This window comes from Saccostrea cucullata, unplaced genomic scaffold (genome assembly GCF_032062105.1).
Source record: "Saccostrea cucullata isolate Sc308-1 unplaced genomic scaffold, CSIRO_AGI_Scuc_v1 ctg17506, whole genome shotgun sequence".
In the NCBI taxonomy this organism is placed as follows: domain Eukaryota; kingdom Metazoa; phylum Mollusca; class Bivalvia; order Ostreida; family Ostreidae; genus Saccostrea; species Saccostrea cuccullata.
In genome coordinates, this window is record NW_026924294.1 from 1 (window position 1) to 18,764 (window position 18,764).

At 30.8% G+C, this 18,764-nt stretch overlaps 1 protein-coding gene across 1 annotated transcript; it reads right to left on the reverse strand.

The window, feature by feature from the left end:
• Positions 1–4,166: 4,166 nt before the first annotated feature.
• Positions 4,167–16,677, reverse strand: LOC134266152 (uncharacterized). Its single transcript, XM_062748390.1, has 16 exons — positions 16,597–16,677; positions 15,960–16,093; positions 15,365–15,534; positions 15,012–15,117; positions 14,665–14,765; positions 13,581–13,742; positions 13,354–13,362; positions 12,225–12,318; positions 11,974–12,028; positions 11,685–11,833; positions 11,124–11,383; positions 10,972–11,029; positions 8,877–9,091; positions 8,221–8,311; positions 4,896–5,013; positions 4,167–4,362 (listed from the first exon to the last, which is right to left on the reverse strand). The coding sequence occupies exons 2-16, from the start codon at positions 16,090–16,092 to the stop codon at positions 4,185–4,187; spliced, it is 1,899 nt and encodes a 632-aa protein (XP_062604374.1). The 5' UTR covers position 16,093; positions 16,597–16,677; the 3' UTR covers positions 4,167–4,184.
• Between the last annotated feature and the right edge of the window lie 2,087 nt (positions 16,678–18,764).

An 18,764-nucleotide genomic window follows, 5' to 3' on the forward strand; every position in this document is an offset into this window, starting at 1 on the left:
ACTGCAAGTTTGGTCTAATTTCTTCAGCTTTCTACAAAGAAAACCTACCAACACAACAGAAATGTTGGAAAAGCAATCTTTTTCTCTGATGGCATTTATAATGAAAAAATGCACATCCTCGATCGGATAAATATATTTACTTTGGGATTTTTTAGTACATATATTTACATGGGATAGGAAACAAATGAATTATTTTATTCATTTTAGTTGAAAATTATTGCTTGCATTAAATAGAATACTGTAAACTTTCTTTTTAGAAGTGAAGTGGTACCCATTTTTTTCCGACGTTACAGAATTCAAAGATCTGGAGTTTTGAAAGGTCTATTTATACACACTCTACATATATTAAACAAAACACTTATAAATAATTTGTATAATCTATCTCTCTTAGTAACTATATATGGAACGGAAACTGACTCTTGTACTCGTAACAATTTCAGGTTGTTAACTTGTCTAGACTTCAGTTGTCATTACAAATTTAATATTAGCAAGAGTAAAGGTTATATTATGACACACAAAAAATATTATTCTTTACAACCTGTTTAAATAGATCCGATCTCAGAAAGAATTCAACCATCCGTATGCTTAGAAATGTTTAAGACAAATATTTTTAGCTAGCTGCAAAAGCTTTTTAAAGTCTATTTCAAATTCAGAATTAATAATTTAAAAGTCTTATATCAGATTTCTACAATCTCAAGCCATTTTTAAAAATACTGGCTAAAAATGGCCAAACTCAAACCTTTTTTAACCTACAAGAAGCAATTTGGTTTTTTTAACCGAAAACAGAAATCGTTTATTAAATCCTTTGTTAAAATTGGTTTGCTCAAATGTTGTAAACTCTAAACAAAAATATAACAATTAATTGTAGCAATTAATATAACAATGTTAATTACATTGTTCCATAATGTGGCATGATACAACTATAAAACAGAAAATGACATTTTAATATTTATGTAATAATACTGAAAAGACCATGATTATACTTGCCCTGCACTCTCTAGATCTCTAACAAAATCGTTGTTTTCGGTCTTCTAAGGGTACTCGAATGAATGAATGAATAAAGTTTCAGATTCTACTTATATATATTTATTTCCGGGAACAACTTACACTTATATTTTGTTTTTGAGGAAGAACAGCCATAGTGCATGTTTTGCTTCCTTTGATTTCAATGCATGTTTTCTTCCTCCATTGATCCAAGGCCATTCTCGCAAAATTTGCATTTTATGCATTTTTTAACAGATCAGCAGTAGAAAGGAAAAATGAATGTATTTGATAACCAAAATATAAAAAAAACAACTAAGGATTATTATGTAACATATACATGTAATATTTTTTCCCTCTGATAACTCAAAATAGGCATGTTTTGTCTTCTCTGATAATCAAAACTCTGTAACAACTTCCCGTTATAAAGTGTTCATACTTACTTACTACGAATAATCACATTTACCCGTCTGAGTCATTGAACTTCCGATAAATCTTGTAAATACATATATATTATTATAACAGTAACTTGATCCGAAGGGTCGTATCACGTCGAGTTGACAGGCGCGGATCATCAGATCTAACGAGACGCGAAGCGTCGAGTTTGATCTGATGATCCGCGCCTGTCAACGAGACGTGATACGGCTCTTCGGATCAAGTTACTGTTCTAATGATAAATTTATTATATACCCCCTCATAACTAGCAAAATATAGCAAAAGAAAACTTTAGAGATAAATTGCGTAACATTTATCCATAAAACAAAGCAAAATAACAAGGGACTTTTTAACGCGCAAGAAAAATAACGTCATATTTCTGCGTACTACGTCATCAGTTTCAGAGAGTGGTGATATGGATTCAGAAAACAACAAGTTGGTGATCCGGAAAACGGATCACGACGTCACGTGATAGCGTAAATTCAACAGTAAAATTGGGTGATACACAATAGGTATATAATAATAAATTGTATTTTTAATTAGTGTTTAGTTTGTACAAAATGATGGTCACTGTAAGATCGAGCATGCAGAAATTATTTCTTTTGAAATTAAGTATTCTTTGACATGCAAAACTAGTTTGTCAAACCTAATTCCATATATCTTCACATGCACATGCATTCTGTTCATACAGGGTTGTTTCCCCTTTTCCAGTGTTATTCGCTGTTTGTTACTTTGTTTTTTTTTAACGAAGAAGTATTTTCGTGTTGATATTTTCATTTCATCGGTGTTTCAAGAAAATAAACGACCTAAAACTCACAAATTTGAACACTTCATAATTTACGATACTTATGTAACATTTGTTGTCACCAGTCTTGAAATACAAAAATTAGCTACCAAGAACAATACTTCCAATTCGCAGACTGTTCAGTAATCAAGTAACTCCTACAAAATGAAAAGCTAGTGGAAACAATATACGAAAAAGTAAGATGACGTACCTTTTCCATATCAGCGATAACATTTAACTTTTAACGGACTTATTTTTCTATTACATTGATCGAACCCGGGTTTAAAAATAAAGATACGTATATTGAGCAATTGTGATTTTGCATATTATCGATATTTCCTGCACGAATGATTAACATAAGTGACATTGCAAAAACACATTTAGTCGAAAGCTGAGTGATACTCTCTCATGCACATATTGTTAGCCCAAGGATTTTACAGTGAATTGTCTACCTTATTCATCATTTTGTTCGGAGACAAGGAGCAAAAGGAAGGTGTGATTGGTCTTTAGAAAGTGACTTACTCCTTCATGGCACCTGATCCCATTTCTTATGTTTTATAGGACTGTGTTTGTGTGCTCCAGAATCTCAATCGTTTCAAAGAAATATCGAGCATATGATTATTCTTTTATTTAAGAAATGAATGTAATATTTTTTCCTTTGATCGATGTATCAAAGAAAAATTTGGACGGAAAACTTCATCAATGCGCGTAGCGCATTGATGAAAAAGTTTTCCGTCCAAATTTTTCTTTGATACATCGATCAAAGGAAAAAAATATTACAATCATTTCTTATCATTTAATTTTTGATTTTGAATTAATAAAATGAAACTTTCCTTCACTTTTCTATTAAATTTACGCGTCAAAAACAGTGCGCACAAATTCATCACAACAACTTTAACGTTGCTGAAATTCAAAAGGGCTCAAACGAAGAAACGTTCTCAAATATTATCGTGTCATTACCAACATTCTCTGAAATAATTTATAGTTCTTTAACACAAAAAACTTACCTGCTGTGTTAACCCAATGGGTATATTTTCCACGGTAAGTTATCTAAGTTCGTAAATGTCAGGGGAAGCTACTCAAATATTCTAACAATTCTAACGTTAGGTCACAGAAATTTTGGATTTCATTTGCACATCTTTTCAACTGAATTTCAAACCGAACATATAAATAAGTATCACAACCTGTCAATGCTGTAAAGCCTGAAAGAGTCTGCTTCCGACTGTTTAAGATAAAAAAGAATTCCGTCCTCATTCAGGCAGCGTCGTTTTCTTCGATCATTCGTTTCCCAAGATTGAACAGATTTGGCCTAACGGTTTTCTCCGCTTTTAGCATAAAAAACATTTCTTCAGAATTCTGTTGTTCATACCAGATATCTCAAAGCCGAACATTTAACAAAAGTATGTCGATTTCTTTCCTTATTTCCCAAAACTGTATTAATATATTGTTGTTATGCAGACGATATGATTTGTTTAGCAAAGGGGGATAATTCAAAACGAAACGAAAGTAGAAAATAAGTCAGGAACGGAACGGACAGGTTTCGAAATTCAGGAAAATATCTATTTAATTAATTAAAGGTATTTAATTATTCCTTCAAAAGGTAATCTGGAAGGGGGAATATACATGTAAAGACTGCCAAAGTAGTTCCGACTGCTTAGTGCAAGCGAACTCTAGATTTTATTGATGCAGTTATCAAAATAATTTTTTATCCAATCAGAATCAAGTATTTTATAGAAATTAAATGATTTTAATATTCTGTTATTTTCAATTTTATATTCACATTTGATATTCACTCTTCTGAACTAAATGATATGTAATGGATGCCTCATTGGAATTTTCTGAATGTCATTATATCGATTTGTTAATTACATGTGAGGCCATTATTTCAAGGTCTCCATCATTTAGAAGAGTACGCGGTATTAAATTGTAATAATTATGTACAACTCTGACAACAATTTATAACTCTTAAATTTATTTCATATATTTACAACCTGTATTTAATAGCATAATATCCCAAAATACGTAACAAGATTATCAGGGCCACCATTGTTCCTATACAACAATAAACAGGAAGATCTATTCCTACGCTGTGCAACACGTCACTTCCGGTGATAAGCTCTGTTTCATTTTGGCACTTTTTGAATATTTGAGAGTCTCCGCACCTAAAAAACAAGAAATGTTTGTTTAATTGCCTAGAATTGATCGATCGTATCCAAAACAAACCTTGACCTAGGTATTCTTATGGTACATCTGTATACCAAAATTCATTTCAGAATGTGCAATCACCGAAAAGGAAATAAACAGAAACTGTTAATGGACCGTCAGACAGACAGCGGGAAAGCAATATGCAATTTATATATATATATATATATATATATATATATATATATATATATATATATATATATATATATATATATATATATATATATATATATATATATATATATATATATATATATATATATATATATATATATATATATATATATATATATATATATATATATATATATATATATATATATATATATATATATATATATATATATATATATATATATATATATATAAAATCCATAGGTCACCTTGCAAATTTTAGAAATATAAATTTTAACACACTTTCGAAAGGGAGTCATTTAATTATCATTTTAATTGAATATATAAAAAAAAACGGTGTTAATCTCCTAGATACCTGAATGGTTCTATGTCTTCGAATAAAACCGTCATAATGGCTGCAAAGGGATAATGAAGGAACGAAGTATACTTAGCCCAAGTAAACCAAGTGGGGAAAGATGTGTTAAAAAAGCCACCTGAAAAATAACAGAGAGGATATAAAATATTTTAACAAACTTTAACTTGGAGCAGGAAGGAGCTATCAGATTAATTCAAATAAGAAAGGTCTCTTCTTTGTATTGTACAGAAATCTGTGGACTTATTTTGAAGCACCTTGATTTATTATTACTGAGAATAAATCTTTAAGTATAAATAAATAGAGGATATTTAATGTTTTGAAGTTGAATATGGAATTTATTTCACGAGTAAGACAGGATTTTTTTTATAGTTTCACGAGTGCAAAGCACGAGTATAAATATTTTTTTTTTAAAAATCCTGACTCACAAGTGAAATAAATTCCATGATATTCAACTACAAAACATTGAATTTTCTGTTTATTACATTTTCTTTGATTTTCCCTTTTCCTCTCTCTTTTTCTAATGAATCATATACGAGGCGCCGTTTTAATAATTTCTAGGTATTTTCTGATACCAAAGAATCATTTTATGATATCAGAAATTCGATTTTTTGATACATAAAAAAAACCATTTTTTGATATTAAAAAAAAATCCTTTTTTGATTTCGGAAAATAAACAAGATTTTTTGATATCAAAAATTATTTGAATTTCTGATATCTGAATATTATTTTTTGATATAAAGAATTCGAATTTTGGATATAAAAAACATTTCCTGATATAAAAAAATCTTCGGGATTTAATGATATAAAAAAAAAGTAATTTTTAAAATCAAAAATTCGAATTCTTGAAATCAAAAATAAGTCATTTTCTGATATAAAAAATTCACAATTTCTGATATCAATAAATATAAAATACATGGTTACTGTCTTGAAATATAAGTGATATTTGGGCGAGGGTAAGAAAACGTGATGGAGGGCGAGGCTTGCCGAGCCCTCTTACGTTTTCGACCCAAGCCCAAATATCGCCTATATATTTCAAGACAGTTATCATGTATTTTGTTTATCCTGCAACAGAATTTTACATTTGAACGTCCAAAACAAGCTATTTCCGACAGATTTAGGCACTTCTCTGCAGTTGAAACTATGACGCCATGGCGTAAACATTGCAGTATACGTGACGTCACAATGCTTTTAGAACGTCGGAATACATGCACGAGGCTTTATTAGGGCAGTGACCGGATAAAGCTTTGGTTTATTAGTTTACCTTTATTAGGTCAATGCAAGGGGTAGTTGCAGGATAAATCATTTTCTAATATCAAAAATCGATTTTCTGATATCAAAAAATGATTTCTTGATATCAGAAATTAAAATTGATATCTTGATATCACAAAATATATTTTTTAATATCAGAAAATAAAATAAAATGGCGAAGAATCTTCACATGAATAATGAATACTCCATTGAACTGTAGAAAATGCCGAACTTTAGTGCCAGATTTACTTTCTACTGTTGATTTCAGATTTTAAGAATATTTTTTTAATGAAAGAATTTAATAAATGTTCTCGATATTTTTGGTCAAATTTATTTGCAAGGAATTCAAATATATTACTTTTTGGGATAAAGCTGAGTAAATAATCTAGGTGTGCTGTAGGTCGGGCTTAAACTGAAAATTATAATTTCCCTGTAAGCCGTATCAACAGCTGTCATTAGCTTCTCCACTTGCATATTTGTGTAAAGTGATGTTACATCACAGCTGATCAGCAAGTACTCGTTGTGTGAAGTTCATTCTTCAAGGAGGAGTCTGAGTTATCCATAAAGTTTGTGCTAAAGTTATGTGTGCCTAATAAATGATTAAAAATATACTGTAAATGAATTATATTTGGCGTGTATGATATTTGGCGGAAACTAAGTTTTGAAAATGTATCGGATATTTGATTTAGCGCATCCTTTAATTTACTTATTTATGAATATAATTATGTCGAAGACATTTAGCGTGTGCTTGAATTAGCGGAAGTTTCTATCCGCCAAAGGCGCTAAAAAGAATACACAGCCAAATGTAATACGTTTACAGTAGTCAATAGTGCAAAAGAACGACGGCATCCTTATAACAAGACATGTCTTAAACTTATGAGAACCCTGTTCAAAGGACGGTGGCATCATAACATAAACTTCTTAGAACCCAACAAAGTTTGCAACAAATTTGTGTGGCGGTTAGCTGAATGTTCATCACGGGGAGCATTCATTAAGTCGATTGTAATTTTACTTGGTTCTTATTTTCTGATATAAAAAATATCGATTTTGTGATATCAGAAAATACAAATCATCTTTCTGATATCATTTTTTTTGGAAATCAAGAACTCAATTTCTTGAGGTCAGAAAAATACAAGTTATTTTATGATATCAAGAATTCGAATATCAAAAAATTAATTTCTTGATATCAAGAATTCTTGATTCTTTTTGAATATCAGAAAATGACTTTCATTTTCTGATATCACAAATTCGATTTTTTGATATTAGAAAATAAACAATATTTTTTTATATCAAAAATTTTTATTTTTGATATCAAAAAAAATGATTTTCTGATATCAAAAAATCTATTTTTTGATATCAAGAATAGGAGTTATTGATATCAAGAATTTCTTTTTTGATATCAGAAAATACCTCAAAAAAGGCTACATGACATTATAGTTGAGCGGTTGAGACGTCATAGCCAATTGTTGTGAGATTTTTTAAAACGTATAGACAGGGATTTTAACTACGTATTGAGGGGAACTTTAGCAGTTTTATCTTAAGTTAGAATGGTTTATTTATTTTCTAACGGACCAAGGAGTATTTTTTGCAACATTCTTTGTTATTGGAAGGTAAATCGAGAGTTTTACCGCACTTTTGATATTTGTCACACAGTGAAAGGATATCATTTTCTTATCCTTTCACACTGTGACAGAAAATTAGTTTTATTCAATGAATAAATTACAGTATTTCACTGTTAAAAATATAAAATAAAGTTTCGCTTTTATTCAAAATCTTTTCATATTCGATCTTTTCATTATTCTTAACTTATCGGATTGACTAATTAAATGTAATTTTATGCACAAGCAAAATGTGATTTTCTCTTAAAAAAAAAAAAAACCCAACTGATAAACTAGCTTAAATTGATATTTGAATTTTCAGAAACAATTTATTAATAGATGAATCGCTATTGAGGTGTGCTTTCTTCTCGTTTTATCCGGAAGTCAGGTGACGTCTGGATGTCTAGTCAGGCAAAGGAAATTCACATCTAAGTTTTTGGCCAGGTCAGATTGAAATCATGGGCTAAAATGTGTCTTACCTAGTATTAGGAACACCACCATAAAAGTGTTGACAGTTGTTATACTGTATTTAAATGTGCGAACACAGGCTCCAACGATGTACCCTATGCTCTGTAAAAAAAAAAACAGGATATTTCTTGAATTACTTTGTGAAAACAAATTAAAATTGTCCTTATTATGGAGGGCAGAAGATGTTCACTCCTCCATGGCACCTGATCCCACCTCTGATGTTTTGGAGGTCAGTGTTTGCTCTGCTCCTGTTTTGTAGTTTTATTGGCTTTGATATTGAATACTCTTCATTATCTCAATTCGTTTCATTATTCTAATCCTTTGAATACCCCTGATGAAAAGATTGTTTCCATGTATCGCCTTTTCTTTAAATCTCAGTTCTTCATAAATCTAATTTATTAAATTTATGCGTTTTTTCACAAGAAGTGAAAAGAAATCGGCAAGAGGCAAATCCTATTTTAACCCTCTTCTTGTAGTTAAAAATTGATATCAACATAAGTGTAGATTTTAAAACAAACATATTTTTGCAAATACTACCAAAGCATTGAAATTGCTTCAATTTTTTTTTCAATTAAGGGAAAAAATCTAACCCTTATCATACCCCGTCCTTTGATGTTTAAGTATCCAAAAGATGTTAAAAATTCAGTAGCCAGTAACGATATCTTACCTGAGTGGTAAAGCAATTCAGAAGATTTATTCCTATATAAATGGCAAACTGTATCGGTCCACCTAGCCCTGCTAACCAGTACATGGCTGAAAGCTGGATAATGGGTACCACGATCATCATAGGAAGTTCACTGACCATCTTAGCTGTATAATAGGCAGACAGGCGGTAAGCACCTGCTCTTCTCTCCTTCCTCACAACGTCTCGTTCTCCAATAACTTTTGAATGTAAATAGATAGCATAAATGTACATTTATTTGTTATAAATTTAATAAATACCAAAGAAATTTTGAGATGCAACCTAAAAGAATTACTATTATTCTTATAATATGCGTCATGAGATGTTTAGATCTGATATCCGATCCTCAGCTAGGAAGGATAAGTCTTTAATTCATAATTCAATTCAAAAAAGTCACAAAATAAAGCCTGAAAATTAATTCTTTTCATGCAACAATTTGCATTTTATACCTCTCATTGTGCTTCAATGTTCTTTGAAGTTCTCAGAGAGGTTTTATAAAAATTCGAAATTTATATCCTATAAAAGTATTTTGAAATCACATATTTAAAGAAATTGATGTTTATTTCCATCTAACCATAGCTATCAATGTTTATTAATATAATATGTAATTAGAAGTAATTTATGGTGTTTTGCAGTGAAAGGAAAATCTTTATACATTTAGCATTATAAAATGGTGGAAGTAAATAGAAGAACATTAAACCAACTTATATGTATAAAAACTGTGCAGTTTCGTTAAAATTCTGGATACCTATGATTTTGGTTTATAATTTTTGGTTGTTGATCAAATTTGAATTGGAAAATGCATAGTAGGATTTTTTTTTAATTCGCATTTCCTGAAAATTTACTTGAGATTAATGGTTTTTATTTATGTATTATCCTTTGGAGTTTAAAATCTTTTATTACCTTTATTTTTATAATGAAAAAAAAAATCCTTCAAAAATGCATGTAATTTGTTCAGTAAAAGCTACTTAAATATTCCTCCTTATACATAATGAAGATTACATGTATATAAAATAAGAGAAACAAGATGTGTTTGTGAAACACTATGCGCCCAGCGGCAACAAAGTTCGGAAAAAGCTATTTTTAGCATTAAGGTCACAGTCAAGGTCACAAGGTCATTGACCTTGGTGTCATTTGAAAGGGCTTAATTAGTGGAGTATGCGTATTAAATATGAAATCTCAATCTCTCATGGTTCATAAGTTATAGTGAGGGTTCAAAAAAAGCTATTTTTAGCATAAAGGTCACAGTGAAGGTCGCAAGGTCATTGACCTTGGTGTCATTTAAAAGAACCTGATTGGTGGAGTATGCATACTAAATATGAAGTCTCTATCTTTCATGGTTCAAAAGTTATGGCAAAGGTTAAAGGTTGCAGAAAAAAGCTATTTTTAGCATATAGGCCACAGTTAAGGTCACAAGGTCATTGACCTTGGTGTCTTTTGAAAGACCTGTTTTAGTGGAGTATGCAGATTAAATATGAAGTCTCTACCTTTCATGGTTCAAAAGCTATGGTGAAGGTTAAAGTTCGAGACAAACAAACAAACAGACAGACAGACAGACAGGACAAAAACAATATACAGCCTGGATCTATCGATCAGGGCGCATAAAAAAAGAAGGCAGTCTGATCTTCATGCTCTGACAATAAATCAGTCCAAAAATTTAGGTATACAGACATTTGAAGAAAATTACATGACTTTTACATTTATACACTACATCATCTGTCTTCAAACCTTTTCATAATACATAGTGTACATTGTATAAAGTGTTTCCTATCGTTGCAAAACACACAAATCAATTTTTATTTCACATCTGCCAATAAATAATGGTATCTGAGGCTATATTAAAAGAAACTGGATTTCCATAAATGTGTAATTTTTTAAAATACATTCTTTGGGGTAAAATTGTCAGCTTTTTACAAAACCGTGTCATAGGCATCAAGCAACTTTGAATCCCATTAGGATGCATGGAATGTTGCATGTAAAACTTTAGTTTTAAGTTTGATTTAAGAAATTAATAAAACAAAGAGTTATCCTTCGTCTCTGAGGAGAAGATATCCTAAATGAAAAACGAAGTTCAACTTACAACTGGTTACAGAATCAGTCACCATTGCAAATCCCCAAAATATCAGAGGAAAGTAGACCTGTAAAAATTTGTAAGGCTTATGATAATTTAGCATATTTCTAATAATTAATATAAATAAAGTCAATGAAGAAGAAGACTTTTAAATTTCTCACCGCCCCCATCCTATCTCGAAGTGTGTCATTAGAAACTGGTATCTGGTAATATAGAACACAATAAATACTGGCAATAATCAGGGTGTGAATGAGGTTACATTTGTCAAATATCCTCCATTTAGATTGTTTGGCATTTCGCCAAGACAACATGCGGAACTGTGTCCAAAATGAGGCTGCCCACTTTCTGTTAACCGGGCGCTCTATATTGCCTGTAGAAACGTGTTCAAGAGTGGAAACATCAAGTGCAATCTCTGCAGGATCTGAAACCCAAGACCAAAAAAGGTTGATATTCTTAAAAGATACGTTTAATTAATTGATTCGTGAAAAAAGAGTGAAGAAGACGAACAGTGGTCCCGTTAAAACTACAAACAAAACAGATATATAAATGGGGCATAAACAAGGATCTCTGGAAACTCCAGAGGTGGGATCAGGTGCCTAGATGGAGTAAGCATCCCCTGTAGACCAGTCACACTTGTGGCCCTTAAGAATTGATGAAGTAGACGGAACAATCTCTAGAATTTTTTTATTGATTCATTACTAATACATACGTTAAGTACTCACCCGTCTTGTGGTATCCAAGAGAAATGACATGACCATTAGATGATGGTTCAGTGGCATGTCCGTTTGTTATTTTTGATGTGACATCACCGTTAATGGCCGACTCCTTTCCATTGACGAGTTCTGTATTTTCGACCTCCACCTTAAAATTTCTGAAAATATTTCTAAGTTTTAAATGTGTATTAGTTGTATTCACAAGACTGTTAAAAACATGTTAAATATTCGCCATTATATGAATTTCAAACTGTCAATTTGTGAATATAACTTAATATATAAAATTAATTATACTCACTTAGATGCTTCAAGAATTTTATTAATGACTTCTGTATTTGTGGTCAGCAGCTCCACTAAAATAATAACAAAAAACTTAATTCCAATTTATTACAAATAATTTATATAAAATATACATTCATACGAGATTTCTTAAGCTCAGTATTTGAAAAGATATTTCGAACGTCACGTCTTGAAAGTTGTTTTGGAAACAAAAACATTTAAAAGGCATGCATAGGCGATATCTTTTCTATTTTTCAAACTTGTACTTACACATGATATCAGATGGGTTGTAATGGTCAGGAAACTTTAAGCCCAGTCCACCAAAATACTGGAGAGTTTTGTGAGCGTCGCCAAAGTACGCCGGCTACAGGGAAGAAAAACCTCTCAATAATATTACTAATGTGAGACTTTTTTTTCTTCTGCAAGGCGAGATCAACTCTCTATATCTTAATTTCGTTGGTTTTCAAAATGAAAGGATGTATTAGCTTTAACAAAAGAATTGACCTATAGGAGAGAACAATTTCCCGGAAAAAACGACATTCAAAAATCAATCTTTATTTGTTGTTTTTATATATACAAATTTTTAATATTTGTATTTAATAAAATTTATTATTTACAACTTAAAAATAAACCTCCAAAGTTGACCGAAACACCATTTTGTTCTTCAAAGCATTGATTTTTGCATGAATTTTGGCCTTAAAGTCCTTCAGGGCAGGCCTGCCCCTAAATAAAATTGCGATATTTTGATAGGTTTTTAAACAAAAATGATTCACAAAAAAAAAAAAATAAGGAAACCTGATTTGCATCACCTGCTTTAAATTTATGCATCATATTCTTATAGTCGGACTAGCTCAGTTGATATAAGCGCGGACTATTACACCTTGGATGCTTTCAAACTCTGGTACAACACTTTTAAACTTTTAAATTTCGCCTTTTTAAAGATATTTAGATTTTTTTTTTATAGGGTATTTTCCCTTTAATTATCTATCCTTTATGCATGTCCATTCTTGATATATAAGAAACACTAAAGAGATATCAAATCGTAAAAATCCAATGTACCAAAACCTCAGTATAAGCACACTTTCTTCGAGGACAAGAATAACTCACTATGTGTTACTCAATATAGGTATTCTTGGCAGCACTGAACTGCAATGAATTTCAATTGTATATATTCCTTATTATGAAATCACATTGATTTTGGCTGCATATTTCAGTAAATGCACTCCCTTGGATTTCATTTAGGCTTATATAATTTGCACACTTTAATGACGTTTTATCATATCCACGGATAAATGGCCTAGACATGAAGAACAGAATTTTTTTGAGAAGTAAAGACAAATATCAATTAGTACATATGGAGATAACAAACTCTGAAAATCAATGAAAGGGTTCCTCCTACCTCTACTAACTGAAATAAAAATTTTAAGAAAAACAAATTATTATATGTATTTAGCCTAATGTCATTAATCAGAACGGAAATCGACAAGCTTTTTGTAGAGGAAAAAACCAAGCCCGGAAAGTAAGGTCAGATCCATTTGTATATAAAGTGATCCTTTACGAAATTTTGTATGTCATTAGATGATAGAAAGTAAATTTGTATACATTATTACACGTATTTGAACTCACTCGACCATTAACAAGCAACAGTAGCGACGAAAAAATGTGGAAAATGTGACTGGAGGGCTGATGAATGGTGGTCAGTATAATCTTGTTATACTGAGAAGCAAAGTCCCATAATTCCTGCATTAACACATGCGCAGTGCTAGAATCCAGACCGGATGTGGGTTCCTGGAAGGAAAAAAGACAATACAGTCACGTTCTTTTCCAGAGCATATCTTTAAAGCCGCTTGGTCCGATTCTAATCGCTAAAACTGTATATTCGTTTTATTGAAAAAATTTGTCCTTATTATCAACTTTTGTCAAATTATATCCCCAAAGTCTTTTTCTTTTAAAAGATATTAAAATTCAAAAGTTAAAAAAATAATTTTTGTTAGGTCAGACAAAAAATAATCCTATGTTGAATTGTTGATATCGCAATAGTATATCTGAAATTACAAACTTATATATAAAATAAATTTATTTACATCTCAGTGAAGAACAAACCCGAGCATTTTTTTATTCACAAAAAGTATATATATTACCTGTACATGGACAATATTTTAGCTCCTCTAAAAATCATTTAAAATATCTGATTTTCCTTTCTCCTATAAATATGCATATCAATATAAAAATTACTATGATACTTAATTTTGAAAAGATGTATTATGACTAAGACCATTAGAGAAAAAAAATAATCGGGTTTGAATTATCATCAATATTAGATATATCCGATAAACATATTTTTTTTCAGAAGTCACAAATATCTTAACTTCCGAAAAAATAAGGTTTTTTTCTGCGTTTTTCATGTAAGAATTGTTGTAATAAACTATTAAATCAATCTTATAATTCATTTTTATATATTATCTATGTAATGACGTACTTTTATTATGTAAGATAATATGTGCCTGTTTCGGGTTAAGCGGCTTTAAGTAAGTAATAATTTCATGAAGAGGGCCATTTTCCTTGTCTCTAATTAAGCTACTGATTTTTTTCCCCCTAAAATACCCATGTAATTGCAGTAAACATTGTTTGGGTCTAAAATAGATCATGTTCAGGCGTTTAGCAGCTTTTACATATAATCAAAAAAGGGACTGGAAACAGCTATACTCACGTCTATCAACATAATGTTGGGATCTGTAAGCAGTTCACATGCAATGTTCGCACGCTTCTTCTCTCCACCGCTCAGTCCGGGGTGCATGAAATCTCCAATCACTGAAATCAGACGTGTGAACTTCCATAATATAAAGGGCACGGCACATTTAAAGTGCAAAATTTGTCATTAATTAGGAAAGCAAGTAACACTAGATACATCAGTAAACACTTCATCAAGCAAGGAATTTTTTTATCAAGGGGGTCATATATATGAATATTATTTACAGTAATGAGGTATAGCGAATTTAACGTTACATTTGATTTTTGATTAAATTGTTAAACTGTAGAATGCAACAATTCCCTTACCAGTGTCCAAACATTTACGTAGATGGAGTGCATCTACAATTTCATCGATTCGTGCCATCTTCGCTGCTTTCGAAACGCTATCAGGAAGTCTTATCATGGCGGTAAACTAGAATTTTGAAAATATTTTGGAGGTGGAAAAATATATTCATTGCATTACATTCAATTGGTTTTTAAGAAAAGAAATATTTATAGGATTTTTTTATGTTTTGTTTAAGAAAATAAAAATTAAGAAACAATGTACTGTCGATTAGCAGTCTGTAAATTCCGCTTACGCCGCGGGGTTATGAATTTATTCCCATACTTACAAGTAACGAAAACATTTTATTGTTTATATATTCATGTATACCGCTTACATAGAGAGTTTCCCTTAGCGTCAGTCTAGACAAAAATATGTCACTCTGGAGAACATACGCCAGTTTCCGCCGCTGGAGCTTTGTGAAGGGGTTCCCATTGAGAGTTATCGTTCCTGATGTCAGTGTAAGATTTCCCGCCAACACGTTAAGAAGAGAAGTTTTTCCTGACCCTGTAATATAAATTCTAATTTGACAAGTTATATATTTACTTCACTGCTTTTGAACCGTTTTCCGTATTATAAAACCAACTTTTAAAGTAAAATTAAAGAGCACTTATCTACAGGTAAGCTAATGACAAATGATGTTCATCAGCATGTTTGTTATTTCGCATGTTTGATTTTTTGTAAATTTAAATTCTACTATAATGTATTAATCTTTTGATATTTGTTAAATTGAACATTTGAATTTATTCCTATATTAATCTTTCGAACAAATTTAAATCAAAAACACTTACTAACAGGTAATAAATACTTGAAACAGTAATATAATTTTAGACTTTTTAAAACCAAGAAGACTATAATATTTTGTTCACTTTGAAGATTTAGAAGAAGAAGACAGAACCTTACGAAAAATTCCCGAATTTTATTTACTTTACCTGTTGGCCCCATGATGGCCAAAATCTGTCCACTTTTAGCTTTTCCATTAATGTTTGTTAAAATCGTCTTTTCTTTCAAGGTCAAACAGATGTCGGTGAAGGTTAAAATGGCGTCGTTAGATCTTGTCTTCATGCTGTTAGGACAGAAAAAAAATAAGTACAAGCAACATCCCCCCAAAAATCTCAATGATATAGTCATCTGGGCAGAGAATGATTGCAATTTCCAAGTTCTGAACTTTCTATTTAGCAAGATACATAATCCTGTCCAAGAGTTTAGATGCTGATCTTTTCAAACAGATTGCATTGCACATGATCACTCGAAAATAACACGTTGCAATTGATAATCAAACTTTCAACTTTAACTTACAATACTAAGCAGGATTCAATAATACGCTACATCTGAAAACCACAGTGTGATCTTATATTGTTAAATAAACTAATAGCAGCTTACAAACGTTTACATGCATGTACCGTGTTTCTCCGATTTAAAATAAATAATCCTAAGTCATATCATGTCCTACAATGTCCAGTTTCTAGTTCAAATTGGACATTTAATGAAATTGCATATATGTAAGGTGTGCTCTATTTAAATTAAATGTTTTTGCTCAAGACATTAATGGGTAAAATATGTACTTACGTGCTTCAAAACGTGTTAGGATCCACTAATTTTCCCGATAATCATCGAAGGATATGCATCTCCAAAAATATTTTTTACTGTGTGGGAATATGATCCTGTTTGCTCATGTGTAAAGTTTCTTTTTTCCTTTAAATCTGAAGGCATTATAACTTATTCCACGTGCTTCGTCACGTGTAACGCTACAGGCCTCGTGTTTACCCGATTTAAAAAATGCCGGTATGTATAATGATTTCGTAATGGTTCATTCGTCGGATTAAGAGTTTTGCTCATTTAATTACAGGTATTTATCCCCCTCGGTCAATATTGTCTTTATTTCAAAAAGCTCTCCACGAGACATTTGTAAGATCCACACAAGCATGTTTACCATGATTATGTAATTATATTAAAACATTAATCCTAACAGCTGTATAAGACGATTTTTTGTGCCATCGTTTTTTATCGTTTCACGAATTTAAGCATTTGATGCACACGCTTCACTGAAATTCTTGTAAGGATTATATTTCAAGCTTATACAATTGCGATTTGATTTATAAAGAAGGTTAATTTTACTTACAAATATTTTTCTAAAAAGCGAAGTTTGTTAATATTTTGGGTCTTATGACTTCATTATAAATTCTAAGAAAATTTACATGTTTAATATATTTACATTTCCACTTTCCCCTAAAAGTCCAAAATTAATTTTTTCATGTTCAAAATCTCATGAATATGCATGGATATCCCGCAGCTGACGTCAAAATTATAAATGATAAAATTTTTAAAAATAAAAAAAGGGATGATCAAAAATGAAATATAATAACTTCATACAAGAAACAATAATGGTAATGTTATAAATTGAAATTTGATTTTAAAAAACCACCGTTCTGCGCATAATCACGTATACTACGGTACTTCACTTCTGTGTGTTTGTTACAAAAGCACAACAGTTTTATATTTCTTTCCATGTGATTAATTTCTATAACAAGAACAGGTACATGTAATTTGTAAAAATAACTCGGCAACGGATGGGTGGATATTAAATATTTCCAAAAATAAGCATGCCATTAAAAGAAAATCTTCTGCATCAAAGATTATTCAAGGTTGAATGTAGGGGCGGATAAGGATTTGTGGTTATTTTAAAACTTTGTTGAGGAAGAAACTGTGGGTCAAAAGCCCTACAACAAACAACCTCCTGTTATTCGTAATTTTAGTAGTAAAACCAGGCACAATAATAGTGTATATTTTTTTTTTAATTTAAAATTGATAAAATAGGTGCAAATACATGTAATTGTGTTTGGATAGCAAATTGCTTAATTAAAAAAATATCTTTTCAAACTTGATCACTGGGCAAGTTGTATCATTTTTGGAATCAGTCCTTCACTAAAACGATTAATCCAATCATAAATTGAATTTTAGAACTCATTTATCTCAATAAACTGTGTACAAATTATTATATGATACAAGATTCAATATGCTATTTAATATATTGTATGGCTATGTGTGTACAGAATTTCCCTCAATCTGAATTGTGGTTTTGTAGATATAGAGATAGTTTGCGAACTTTTTGATCAAAATTCCAGCAATCAGATCTGAAAAAAAATTGTAGCAATCAGATACATTATGTAATTATACTTCATTTTTAAACAAAATTACAGGATAAATTCACTTTTGTGTGAGATAACGGCACAGCATTCAAGCTTCAATGTTAACTACACATTTAACCCCCACCCCTTACAAAAATGATCATTAATATTAATATACCGGTAAATGTCATAAAAAGTGTATAAAAATTACTTTGACGCAAATACATTGTATATTTTAATTTCCATGGAAACAACCGTTCAAAATCTACTGCGAAATCAACTGTTCAATTCAAAAAATGTCCCGTAAAAAACGTGTGCTCTTTGTCAGGACTGGGATGGCCTAACAATAGGAAAGATAGGAAATCAATTGAAAAGCGAAGAATTTCTTTTCAAGTGTTTACAAAAGCTAAAACAAATTAATTTGGCTCTCAGTTCGTAAATTTATTTTGACATCCCAAAATCTTAAATTTGAAATTTGTTTTATTTTAAAATTAAAACGAGACGAATACACGTTTTTAAAATCATCAAATCAATTTTGAGTTATACAGTTGTATCAGTAGATATGCTCACATAAACAAAAAGAATCTCAATTTCGTTAGCTTTACATAC

Excerpts from the sequence above, each read along its gene's own strand:
- LOC134266152 (XM_062748390.1), bottom strand. The coding sequence starts at position 16,092 with ATGAAGACAAGATCTAACGACGCCATTTTAACCTTCACCGACATCTGT. Across the intron at positions 14,766-15,011 it reads ACGTAAATGTTTGGACACTG|TGATTGGAGATTTCATGCAC; the intron begins GTAAGGGAATTG and ends GTCTGATTTCAG. Across the intron at positions 8,312-8,876 it reads TGAATTGCTTTACCACTCAG|AGCATAGGGTACATCGTTGG; the intron begins GTAAGATATCGT and ends TTTTTTTTACAG.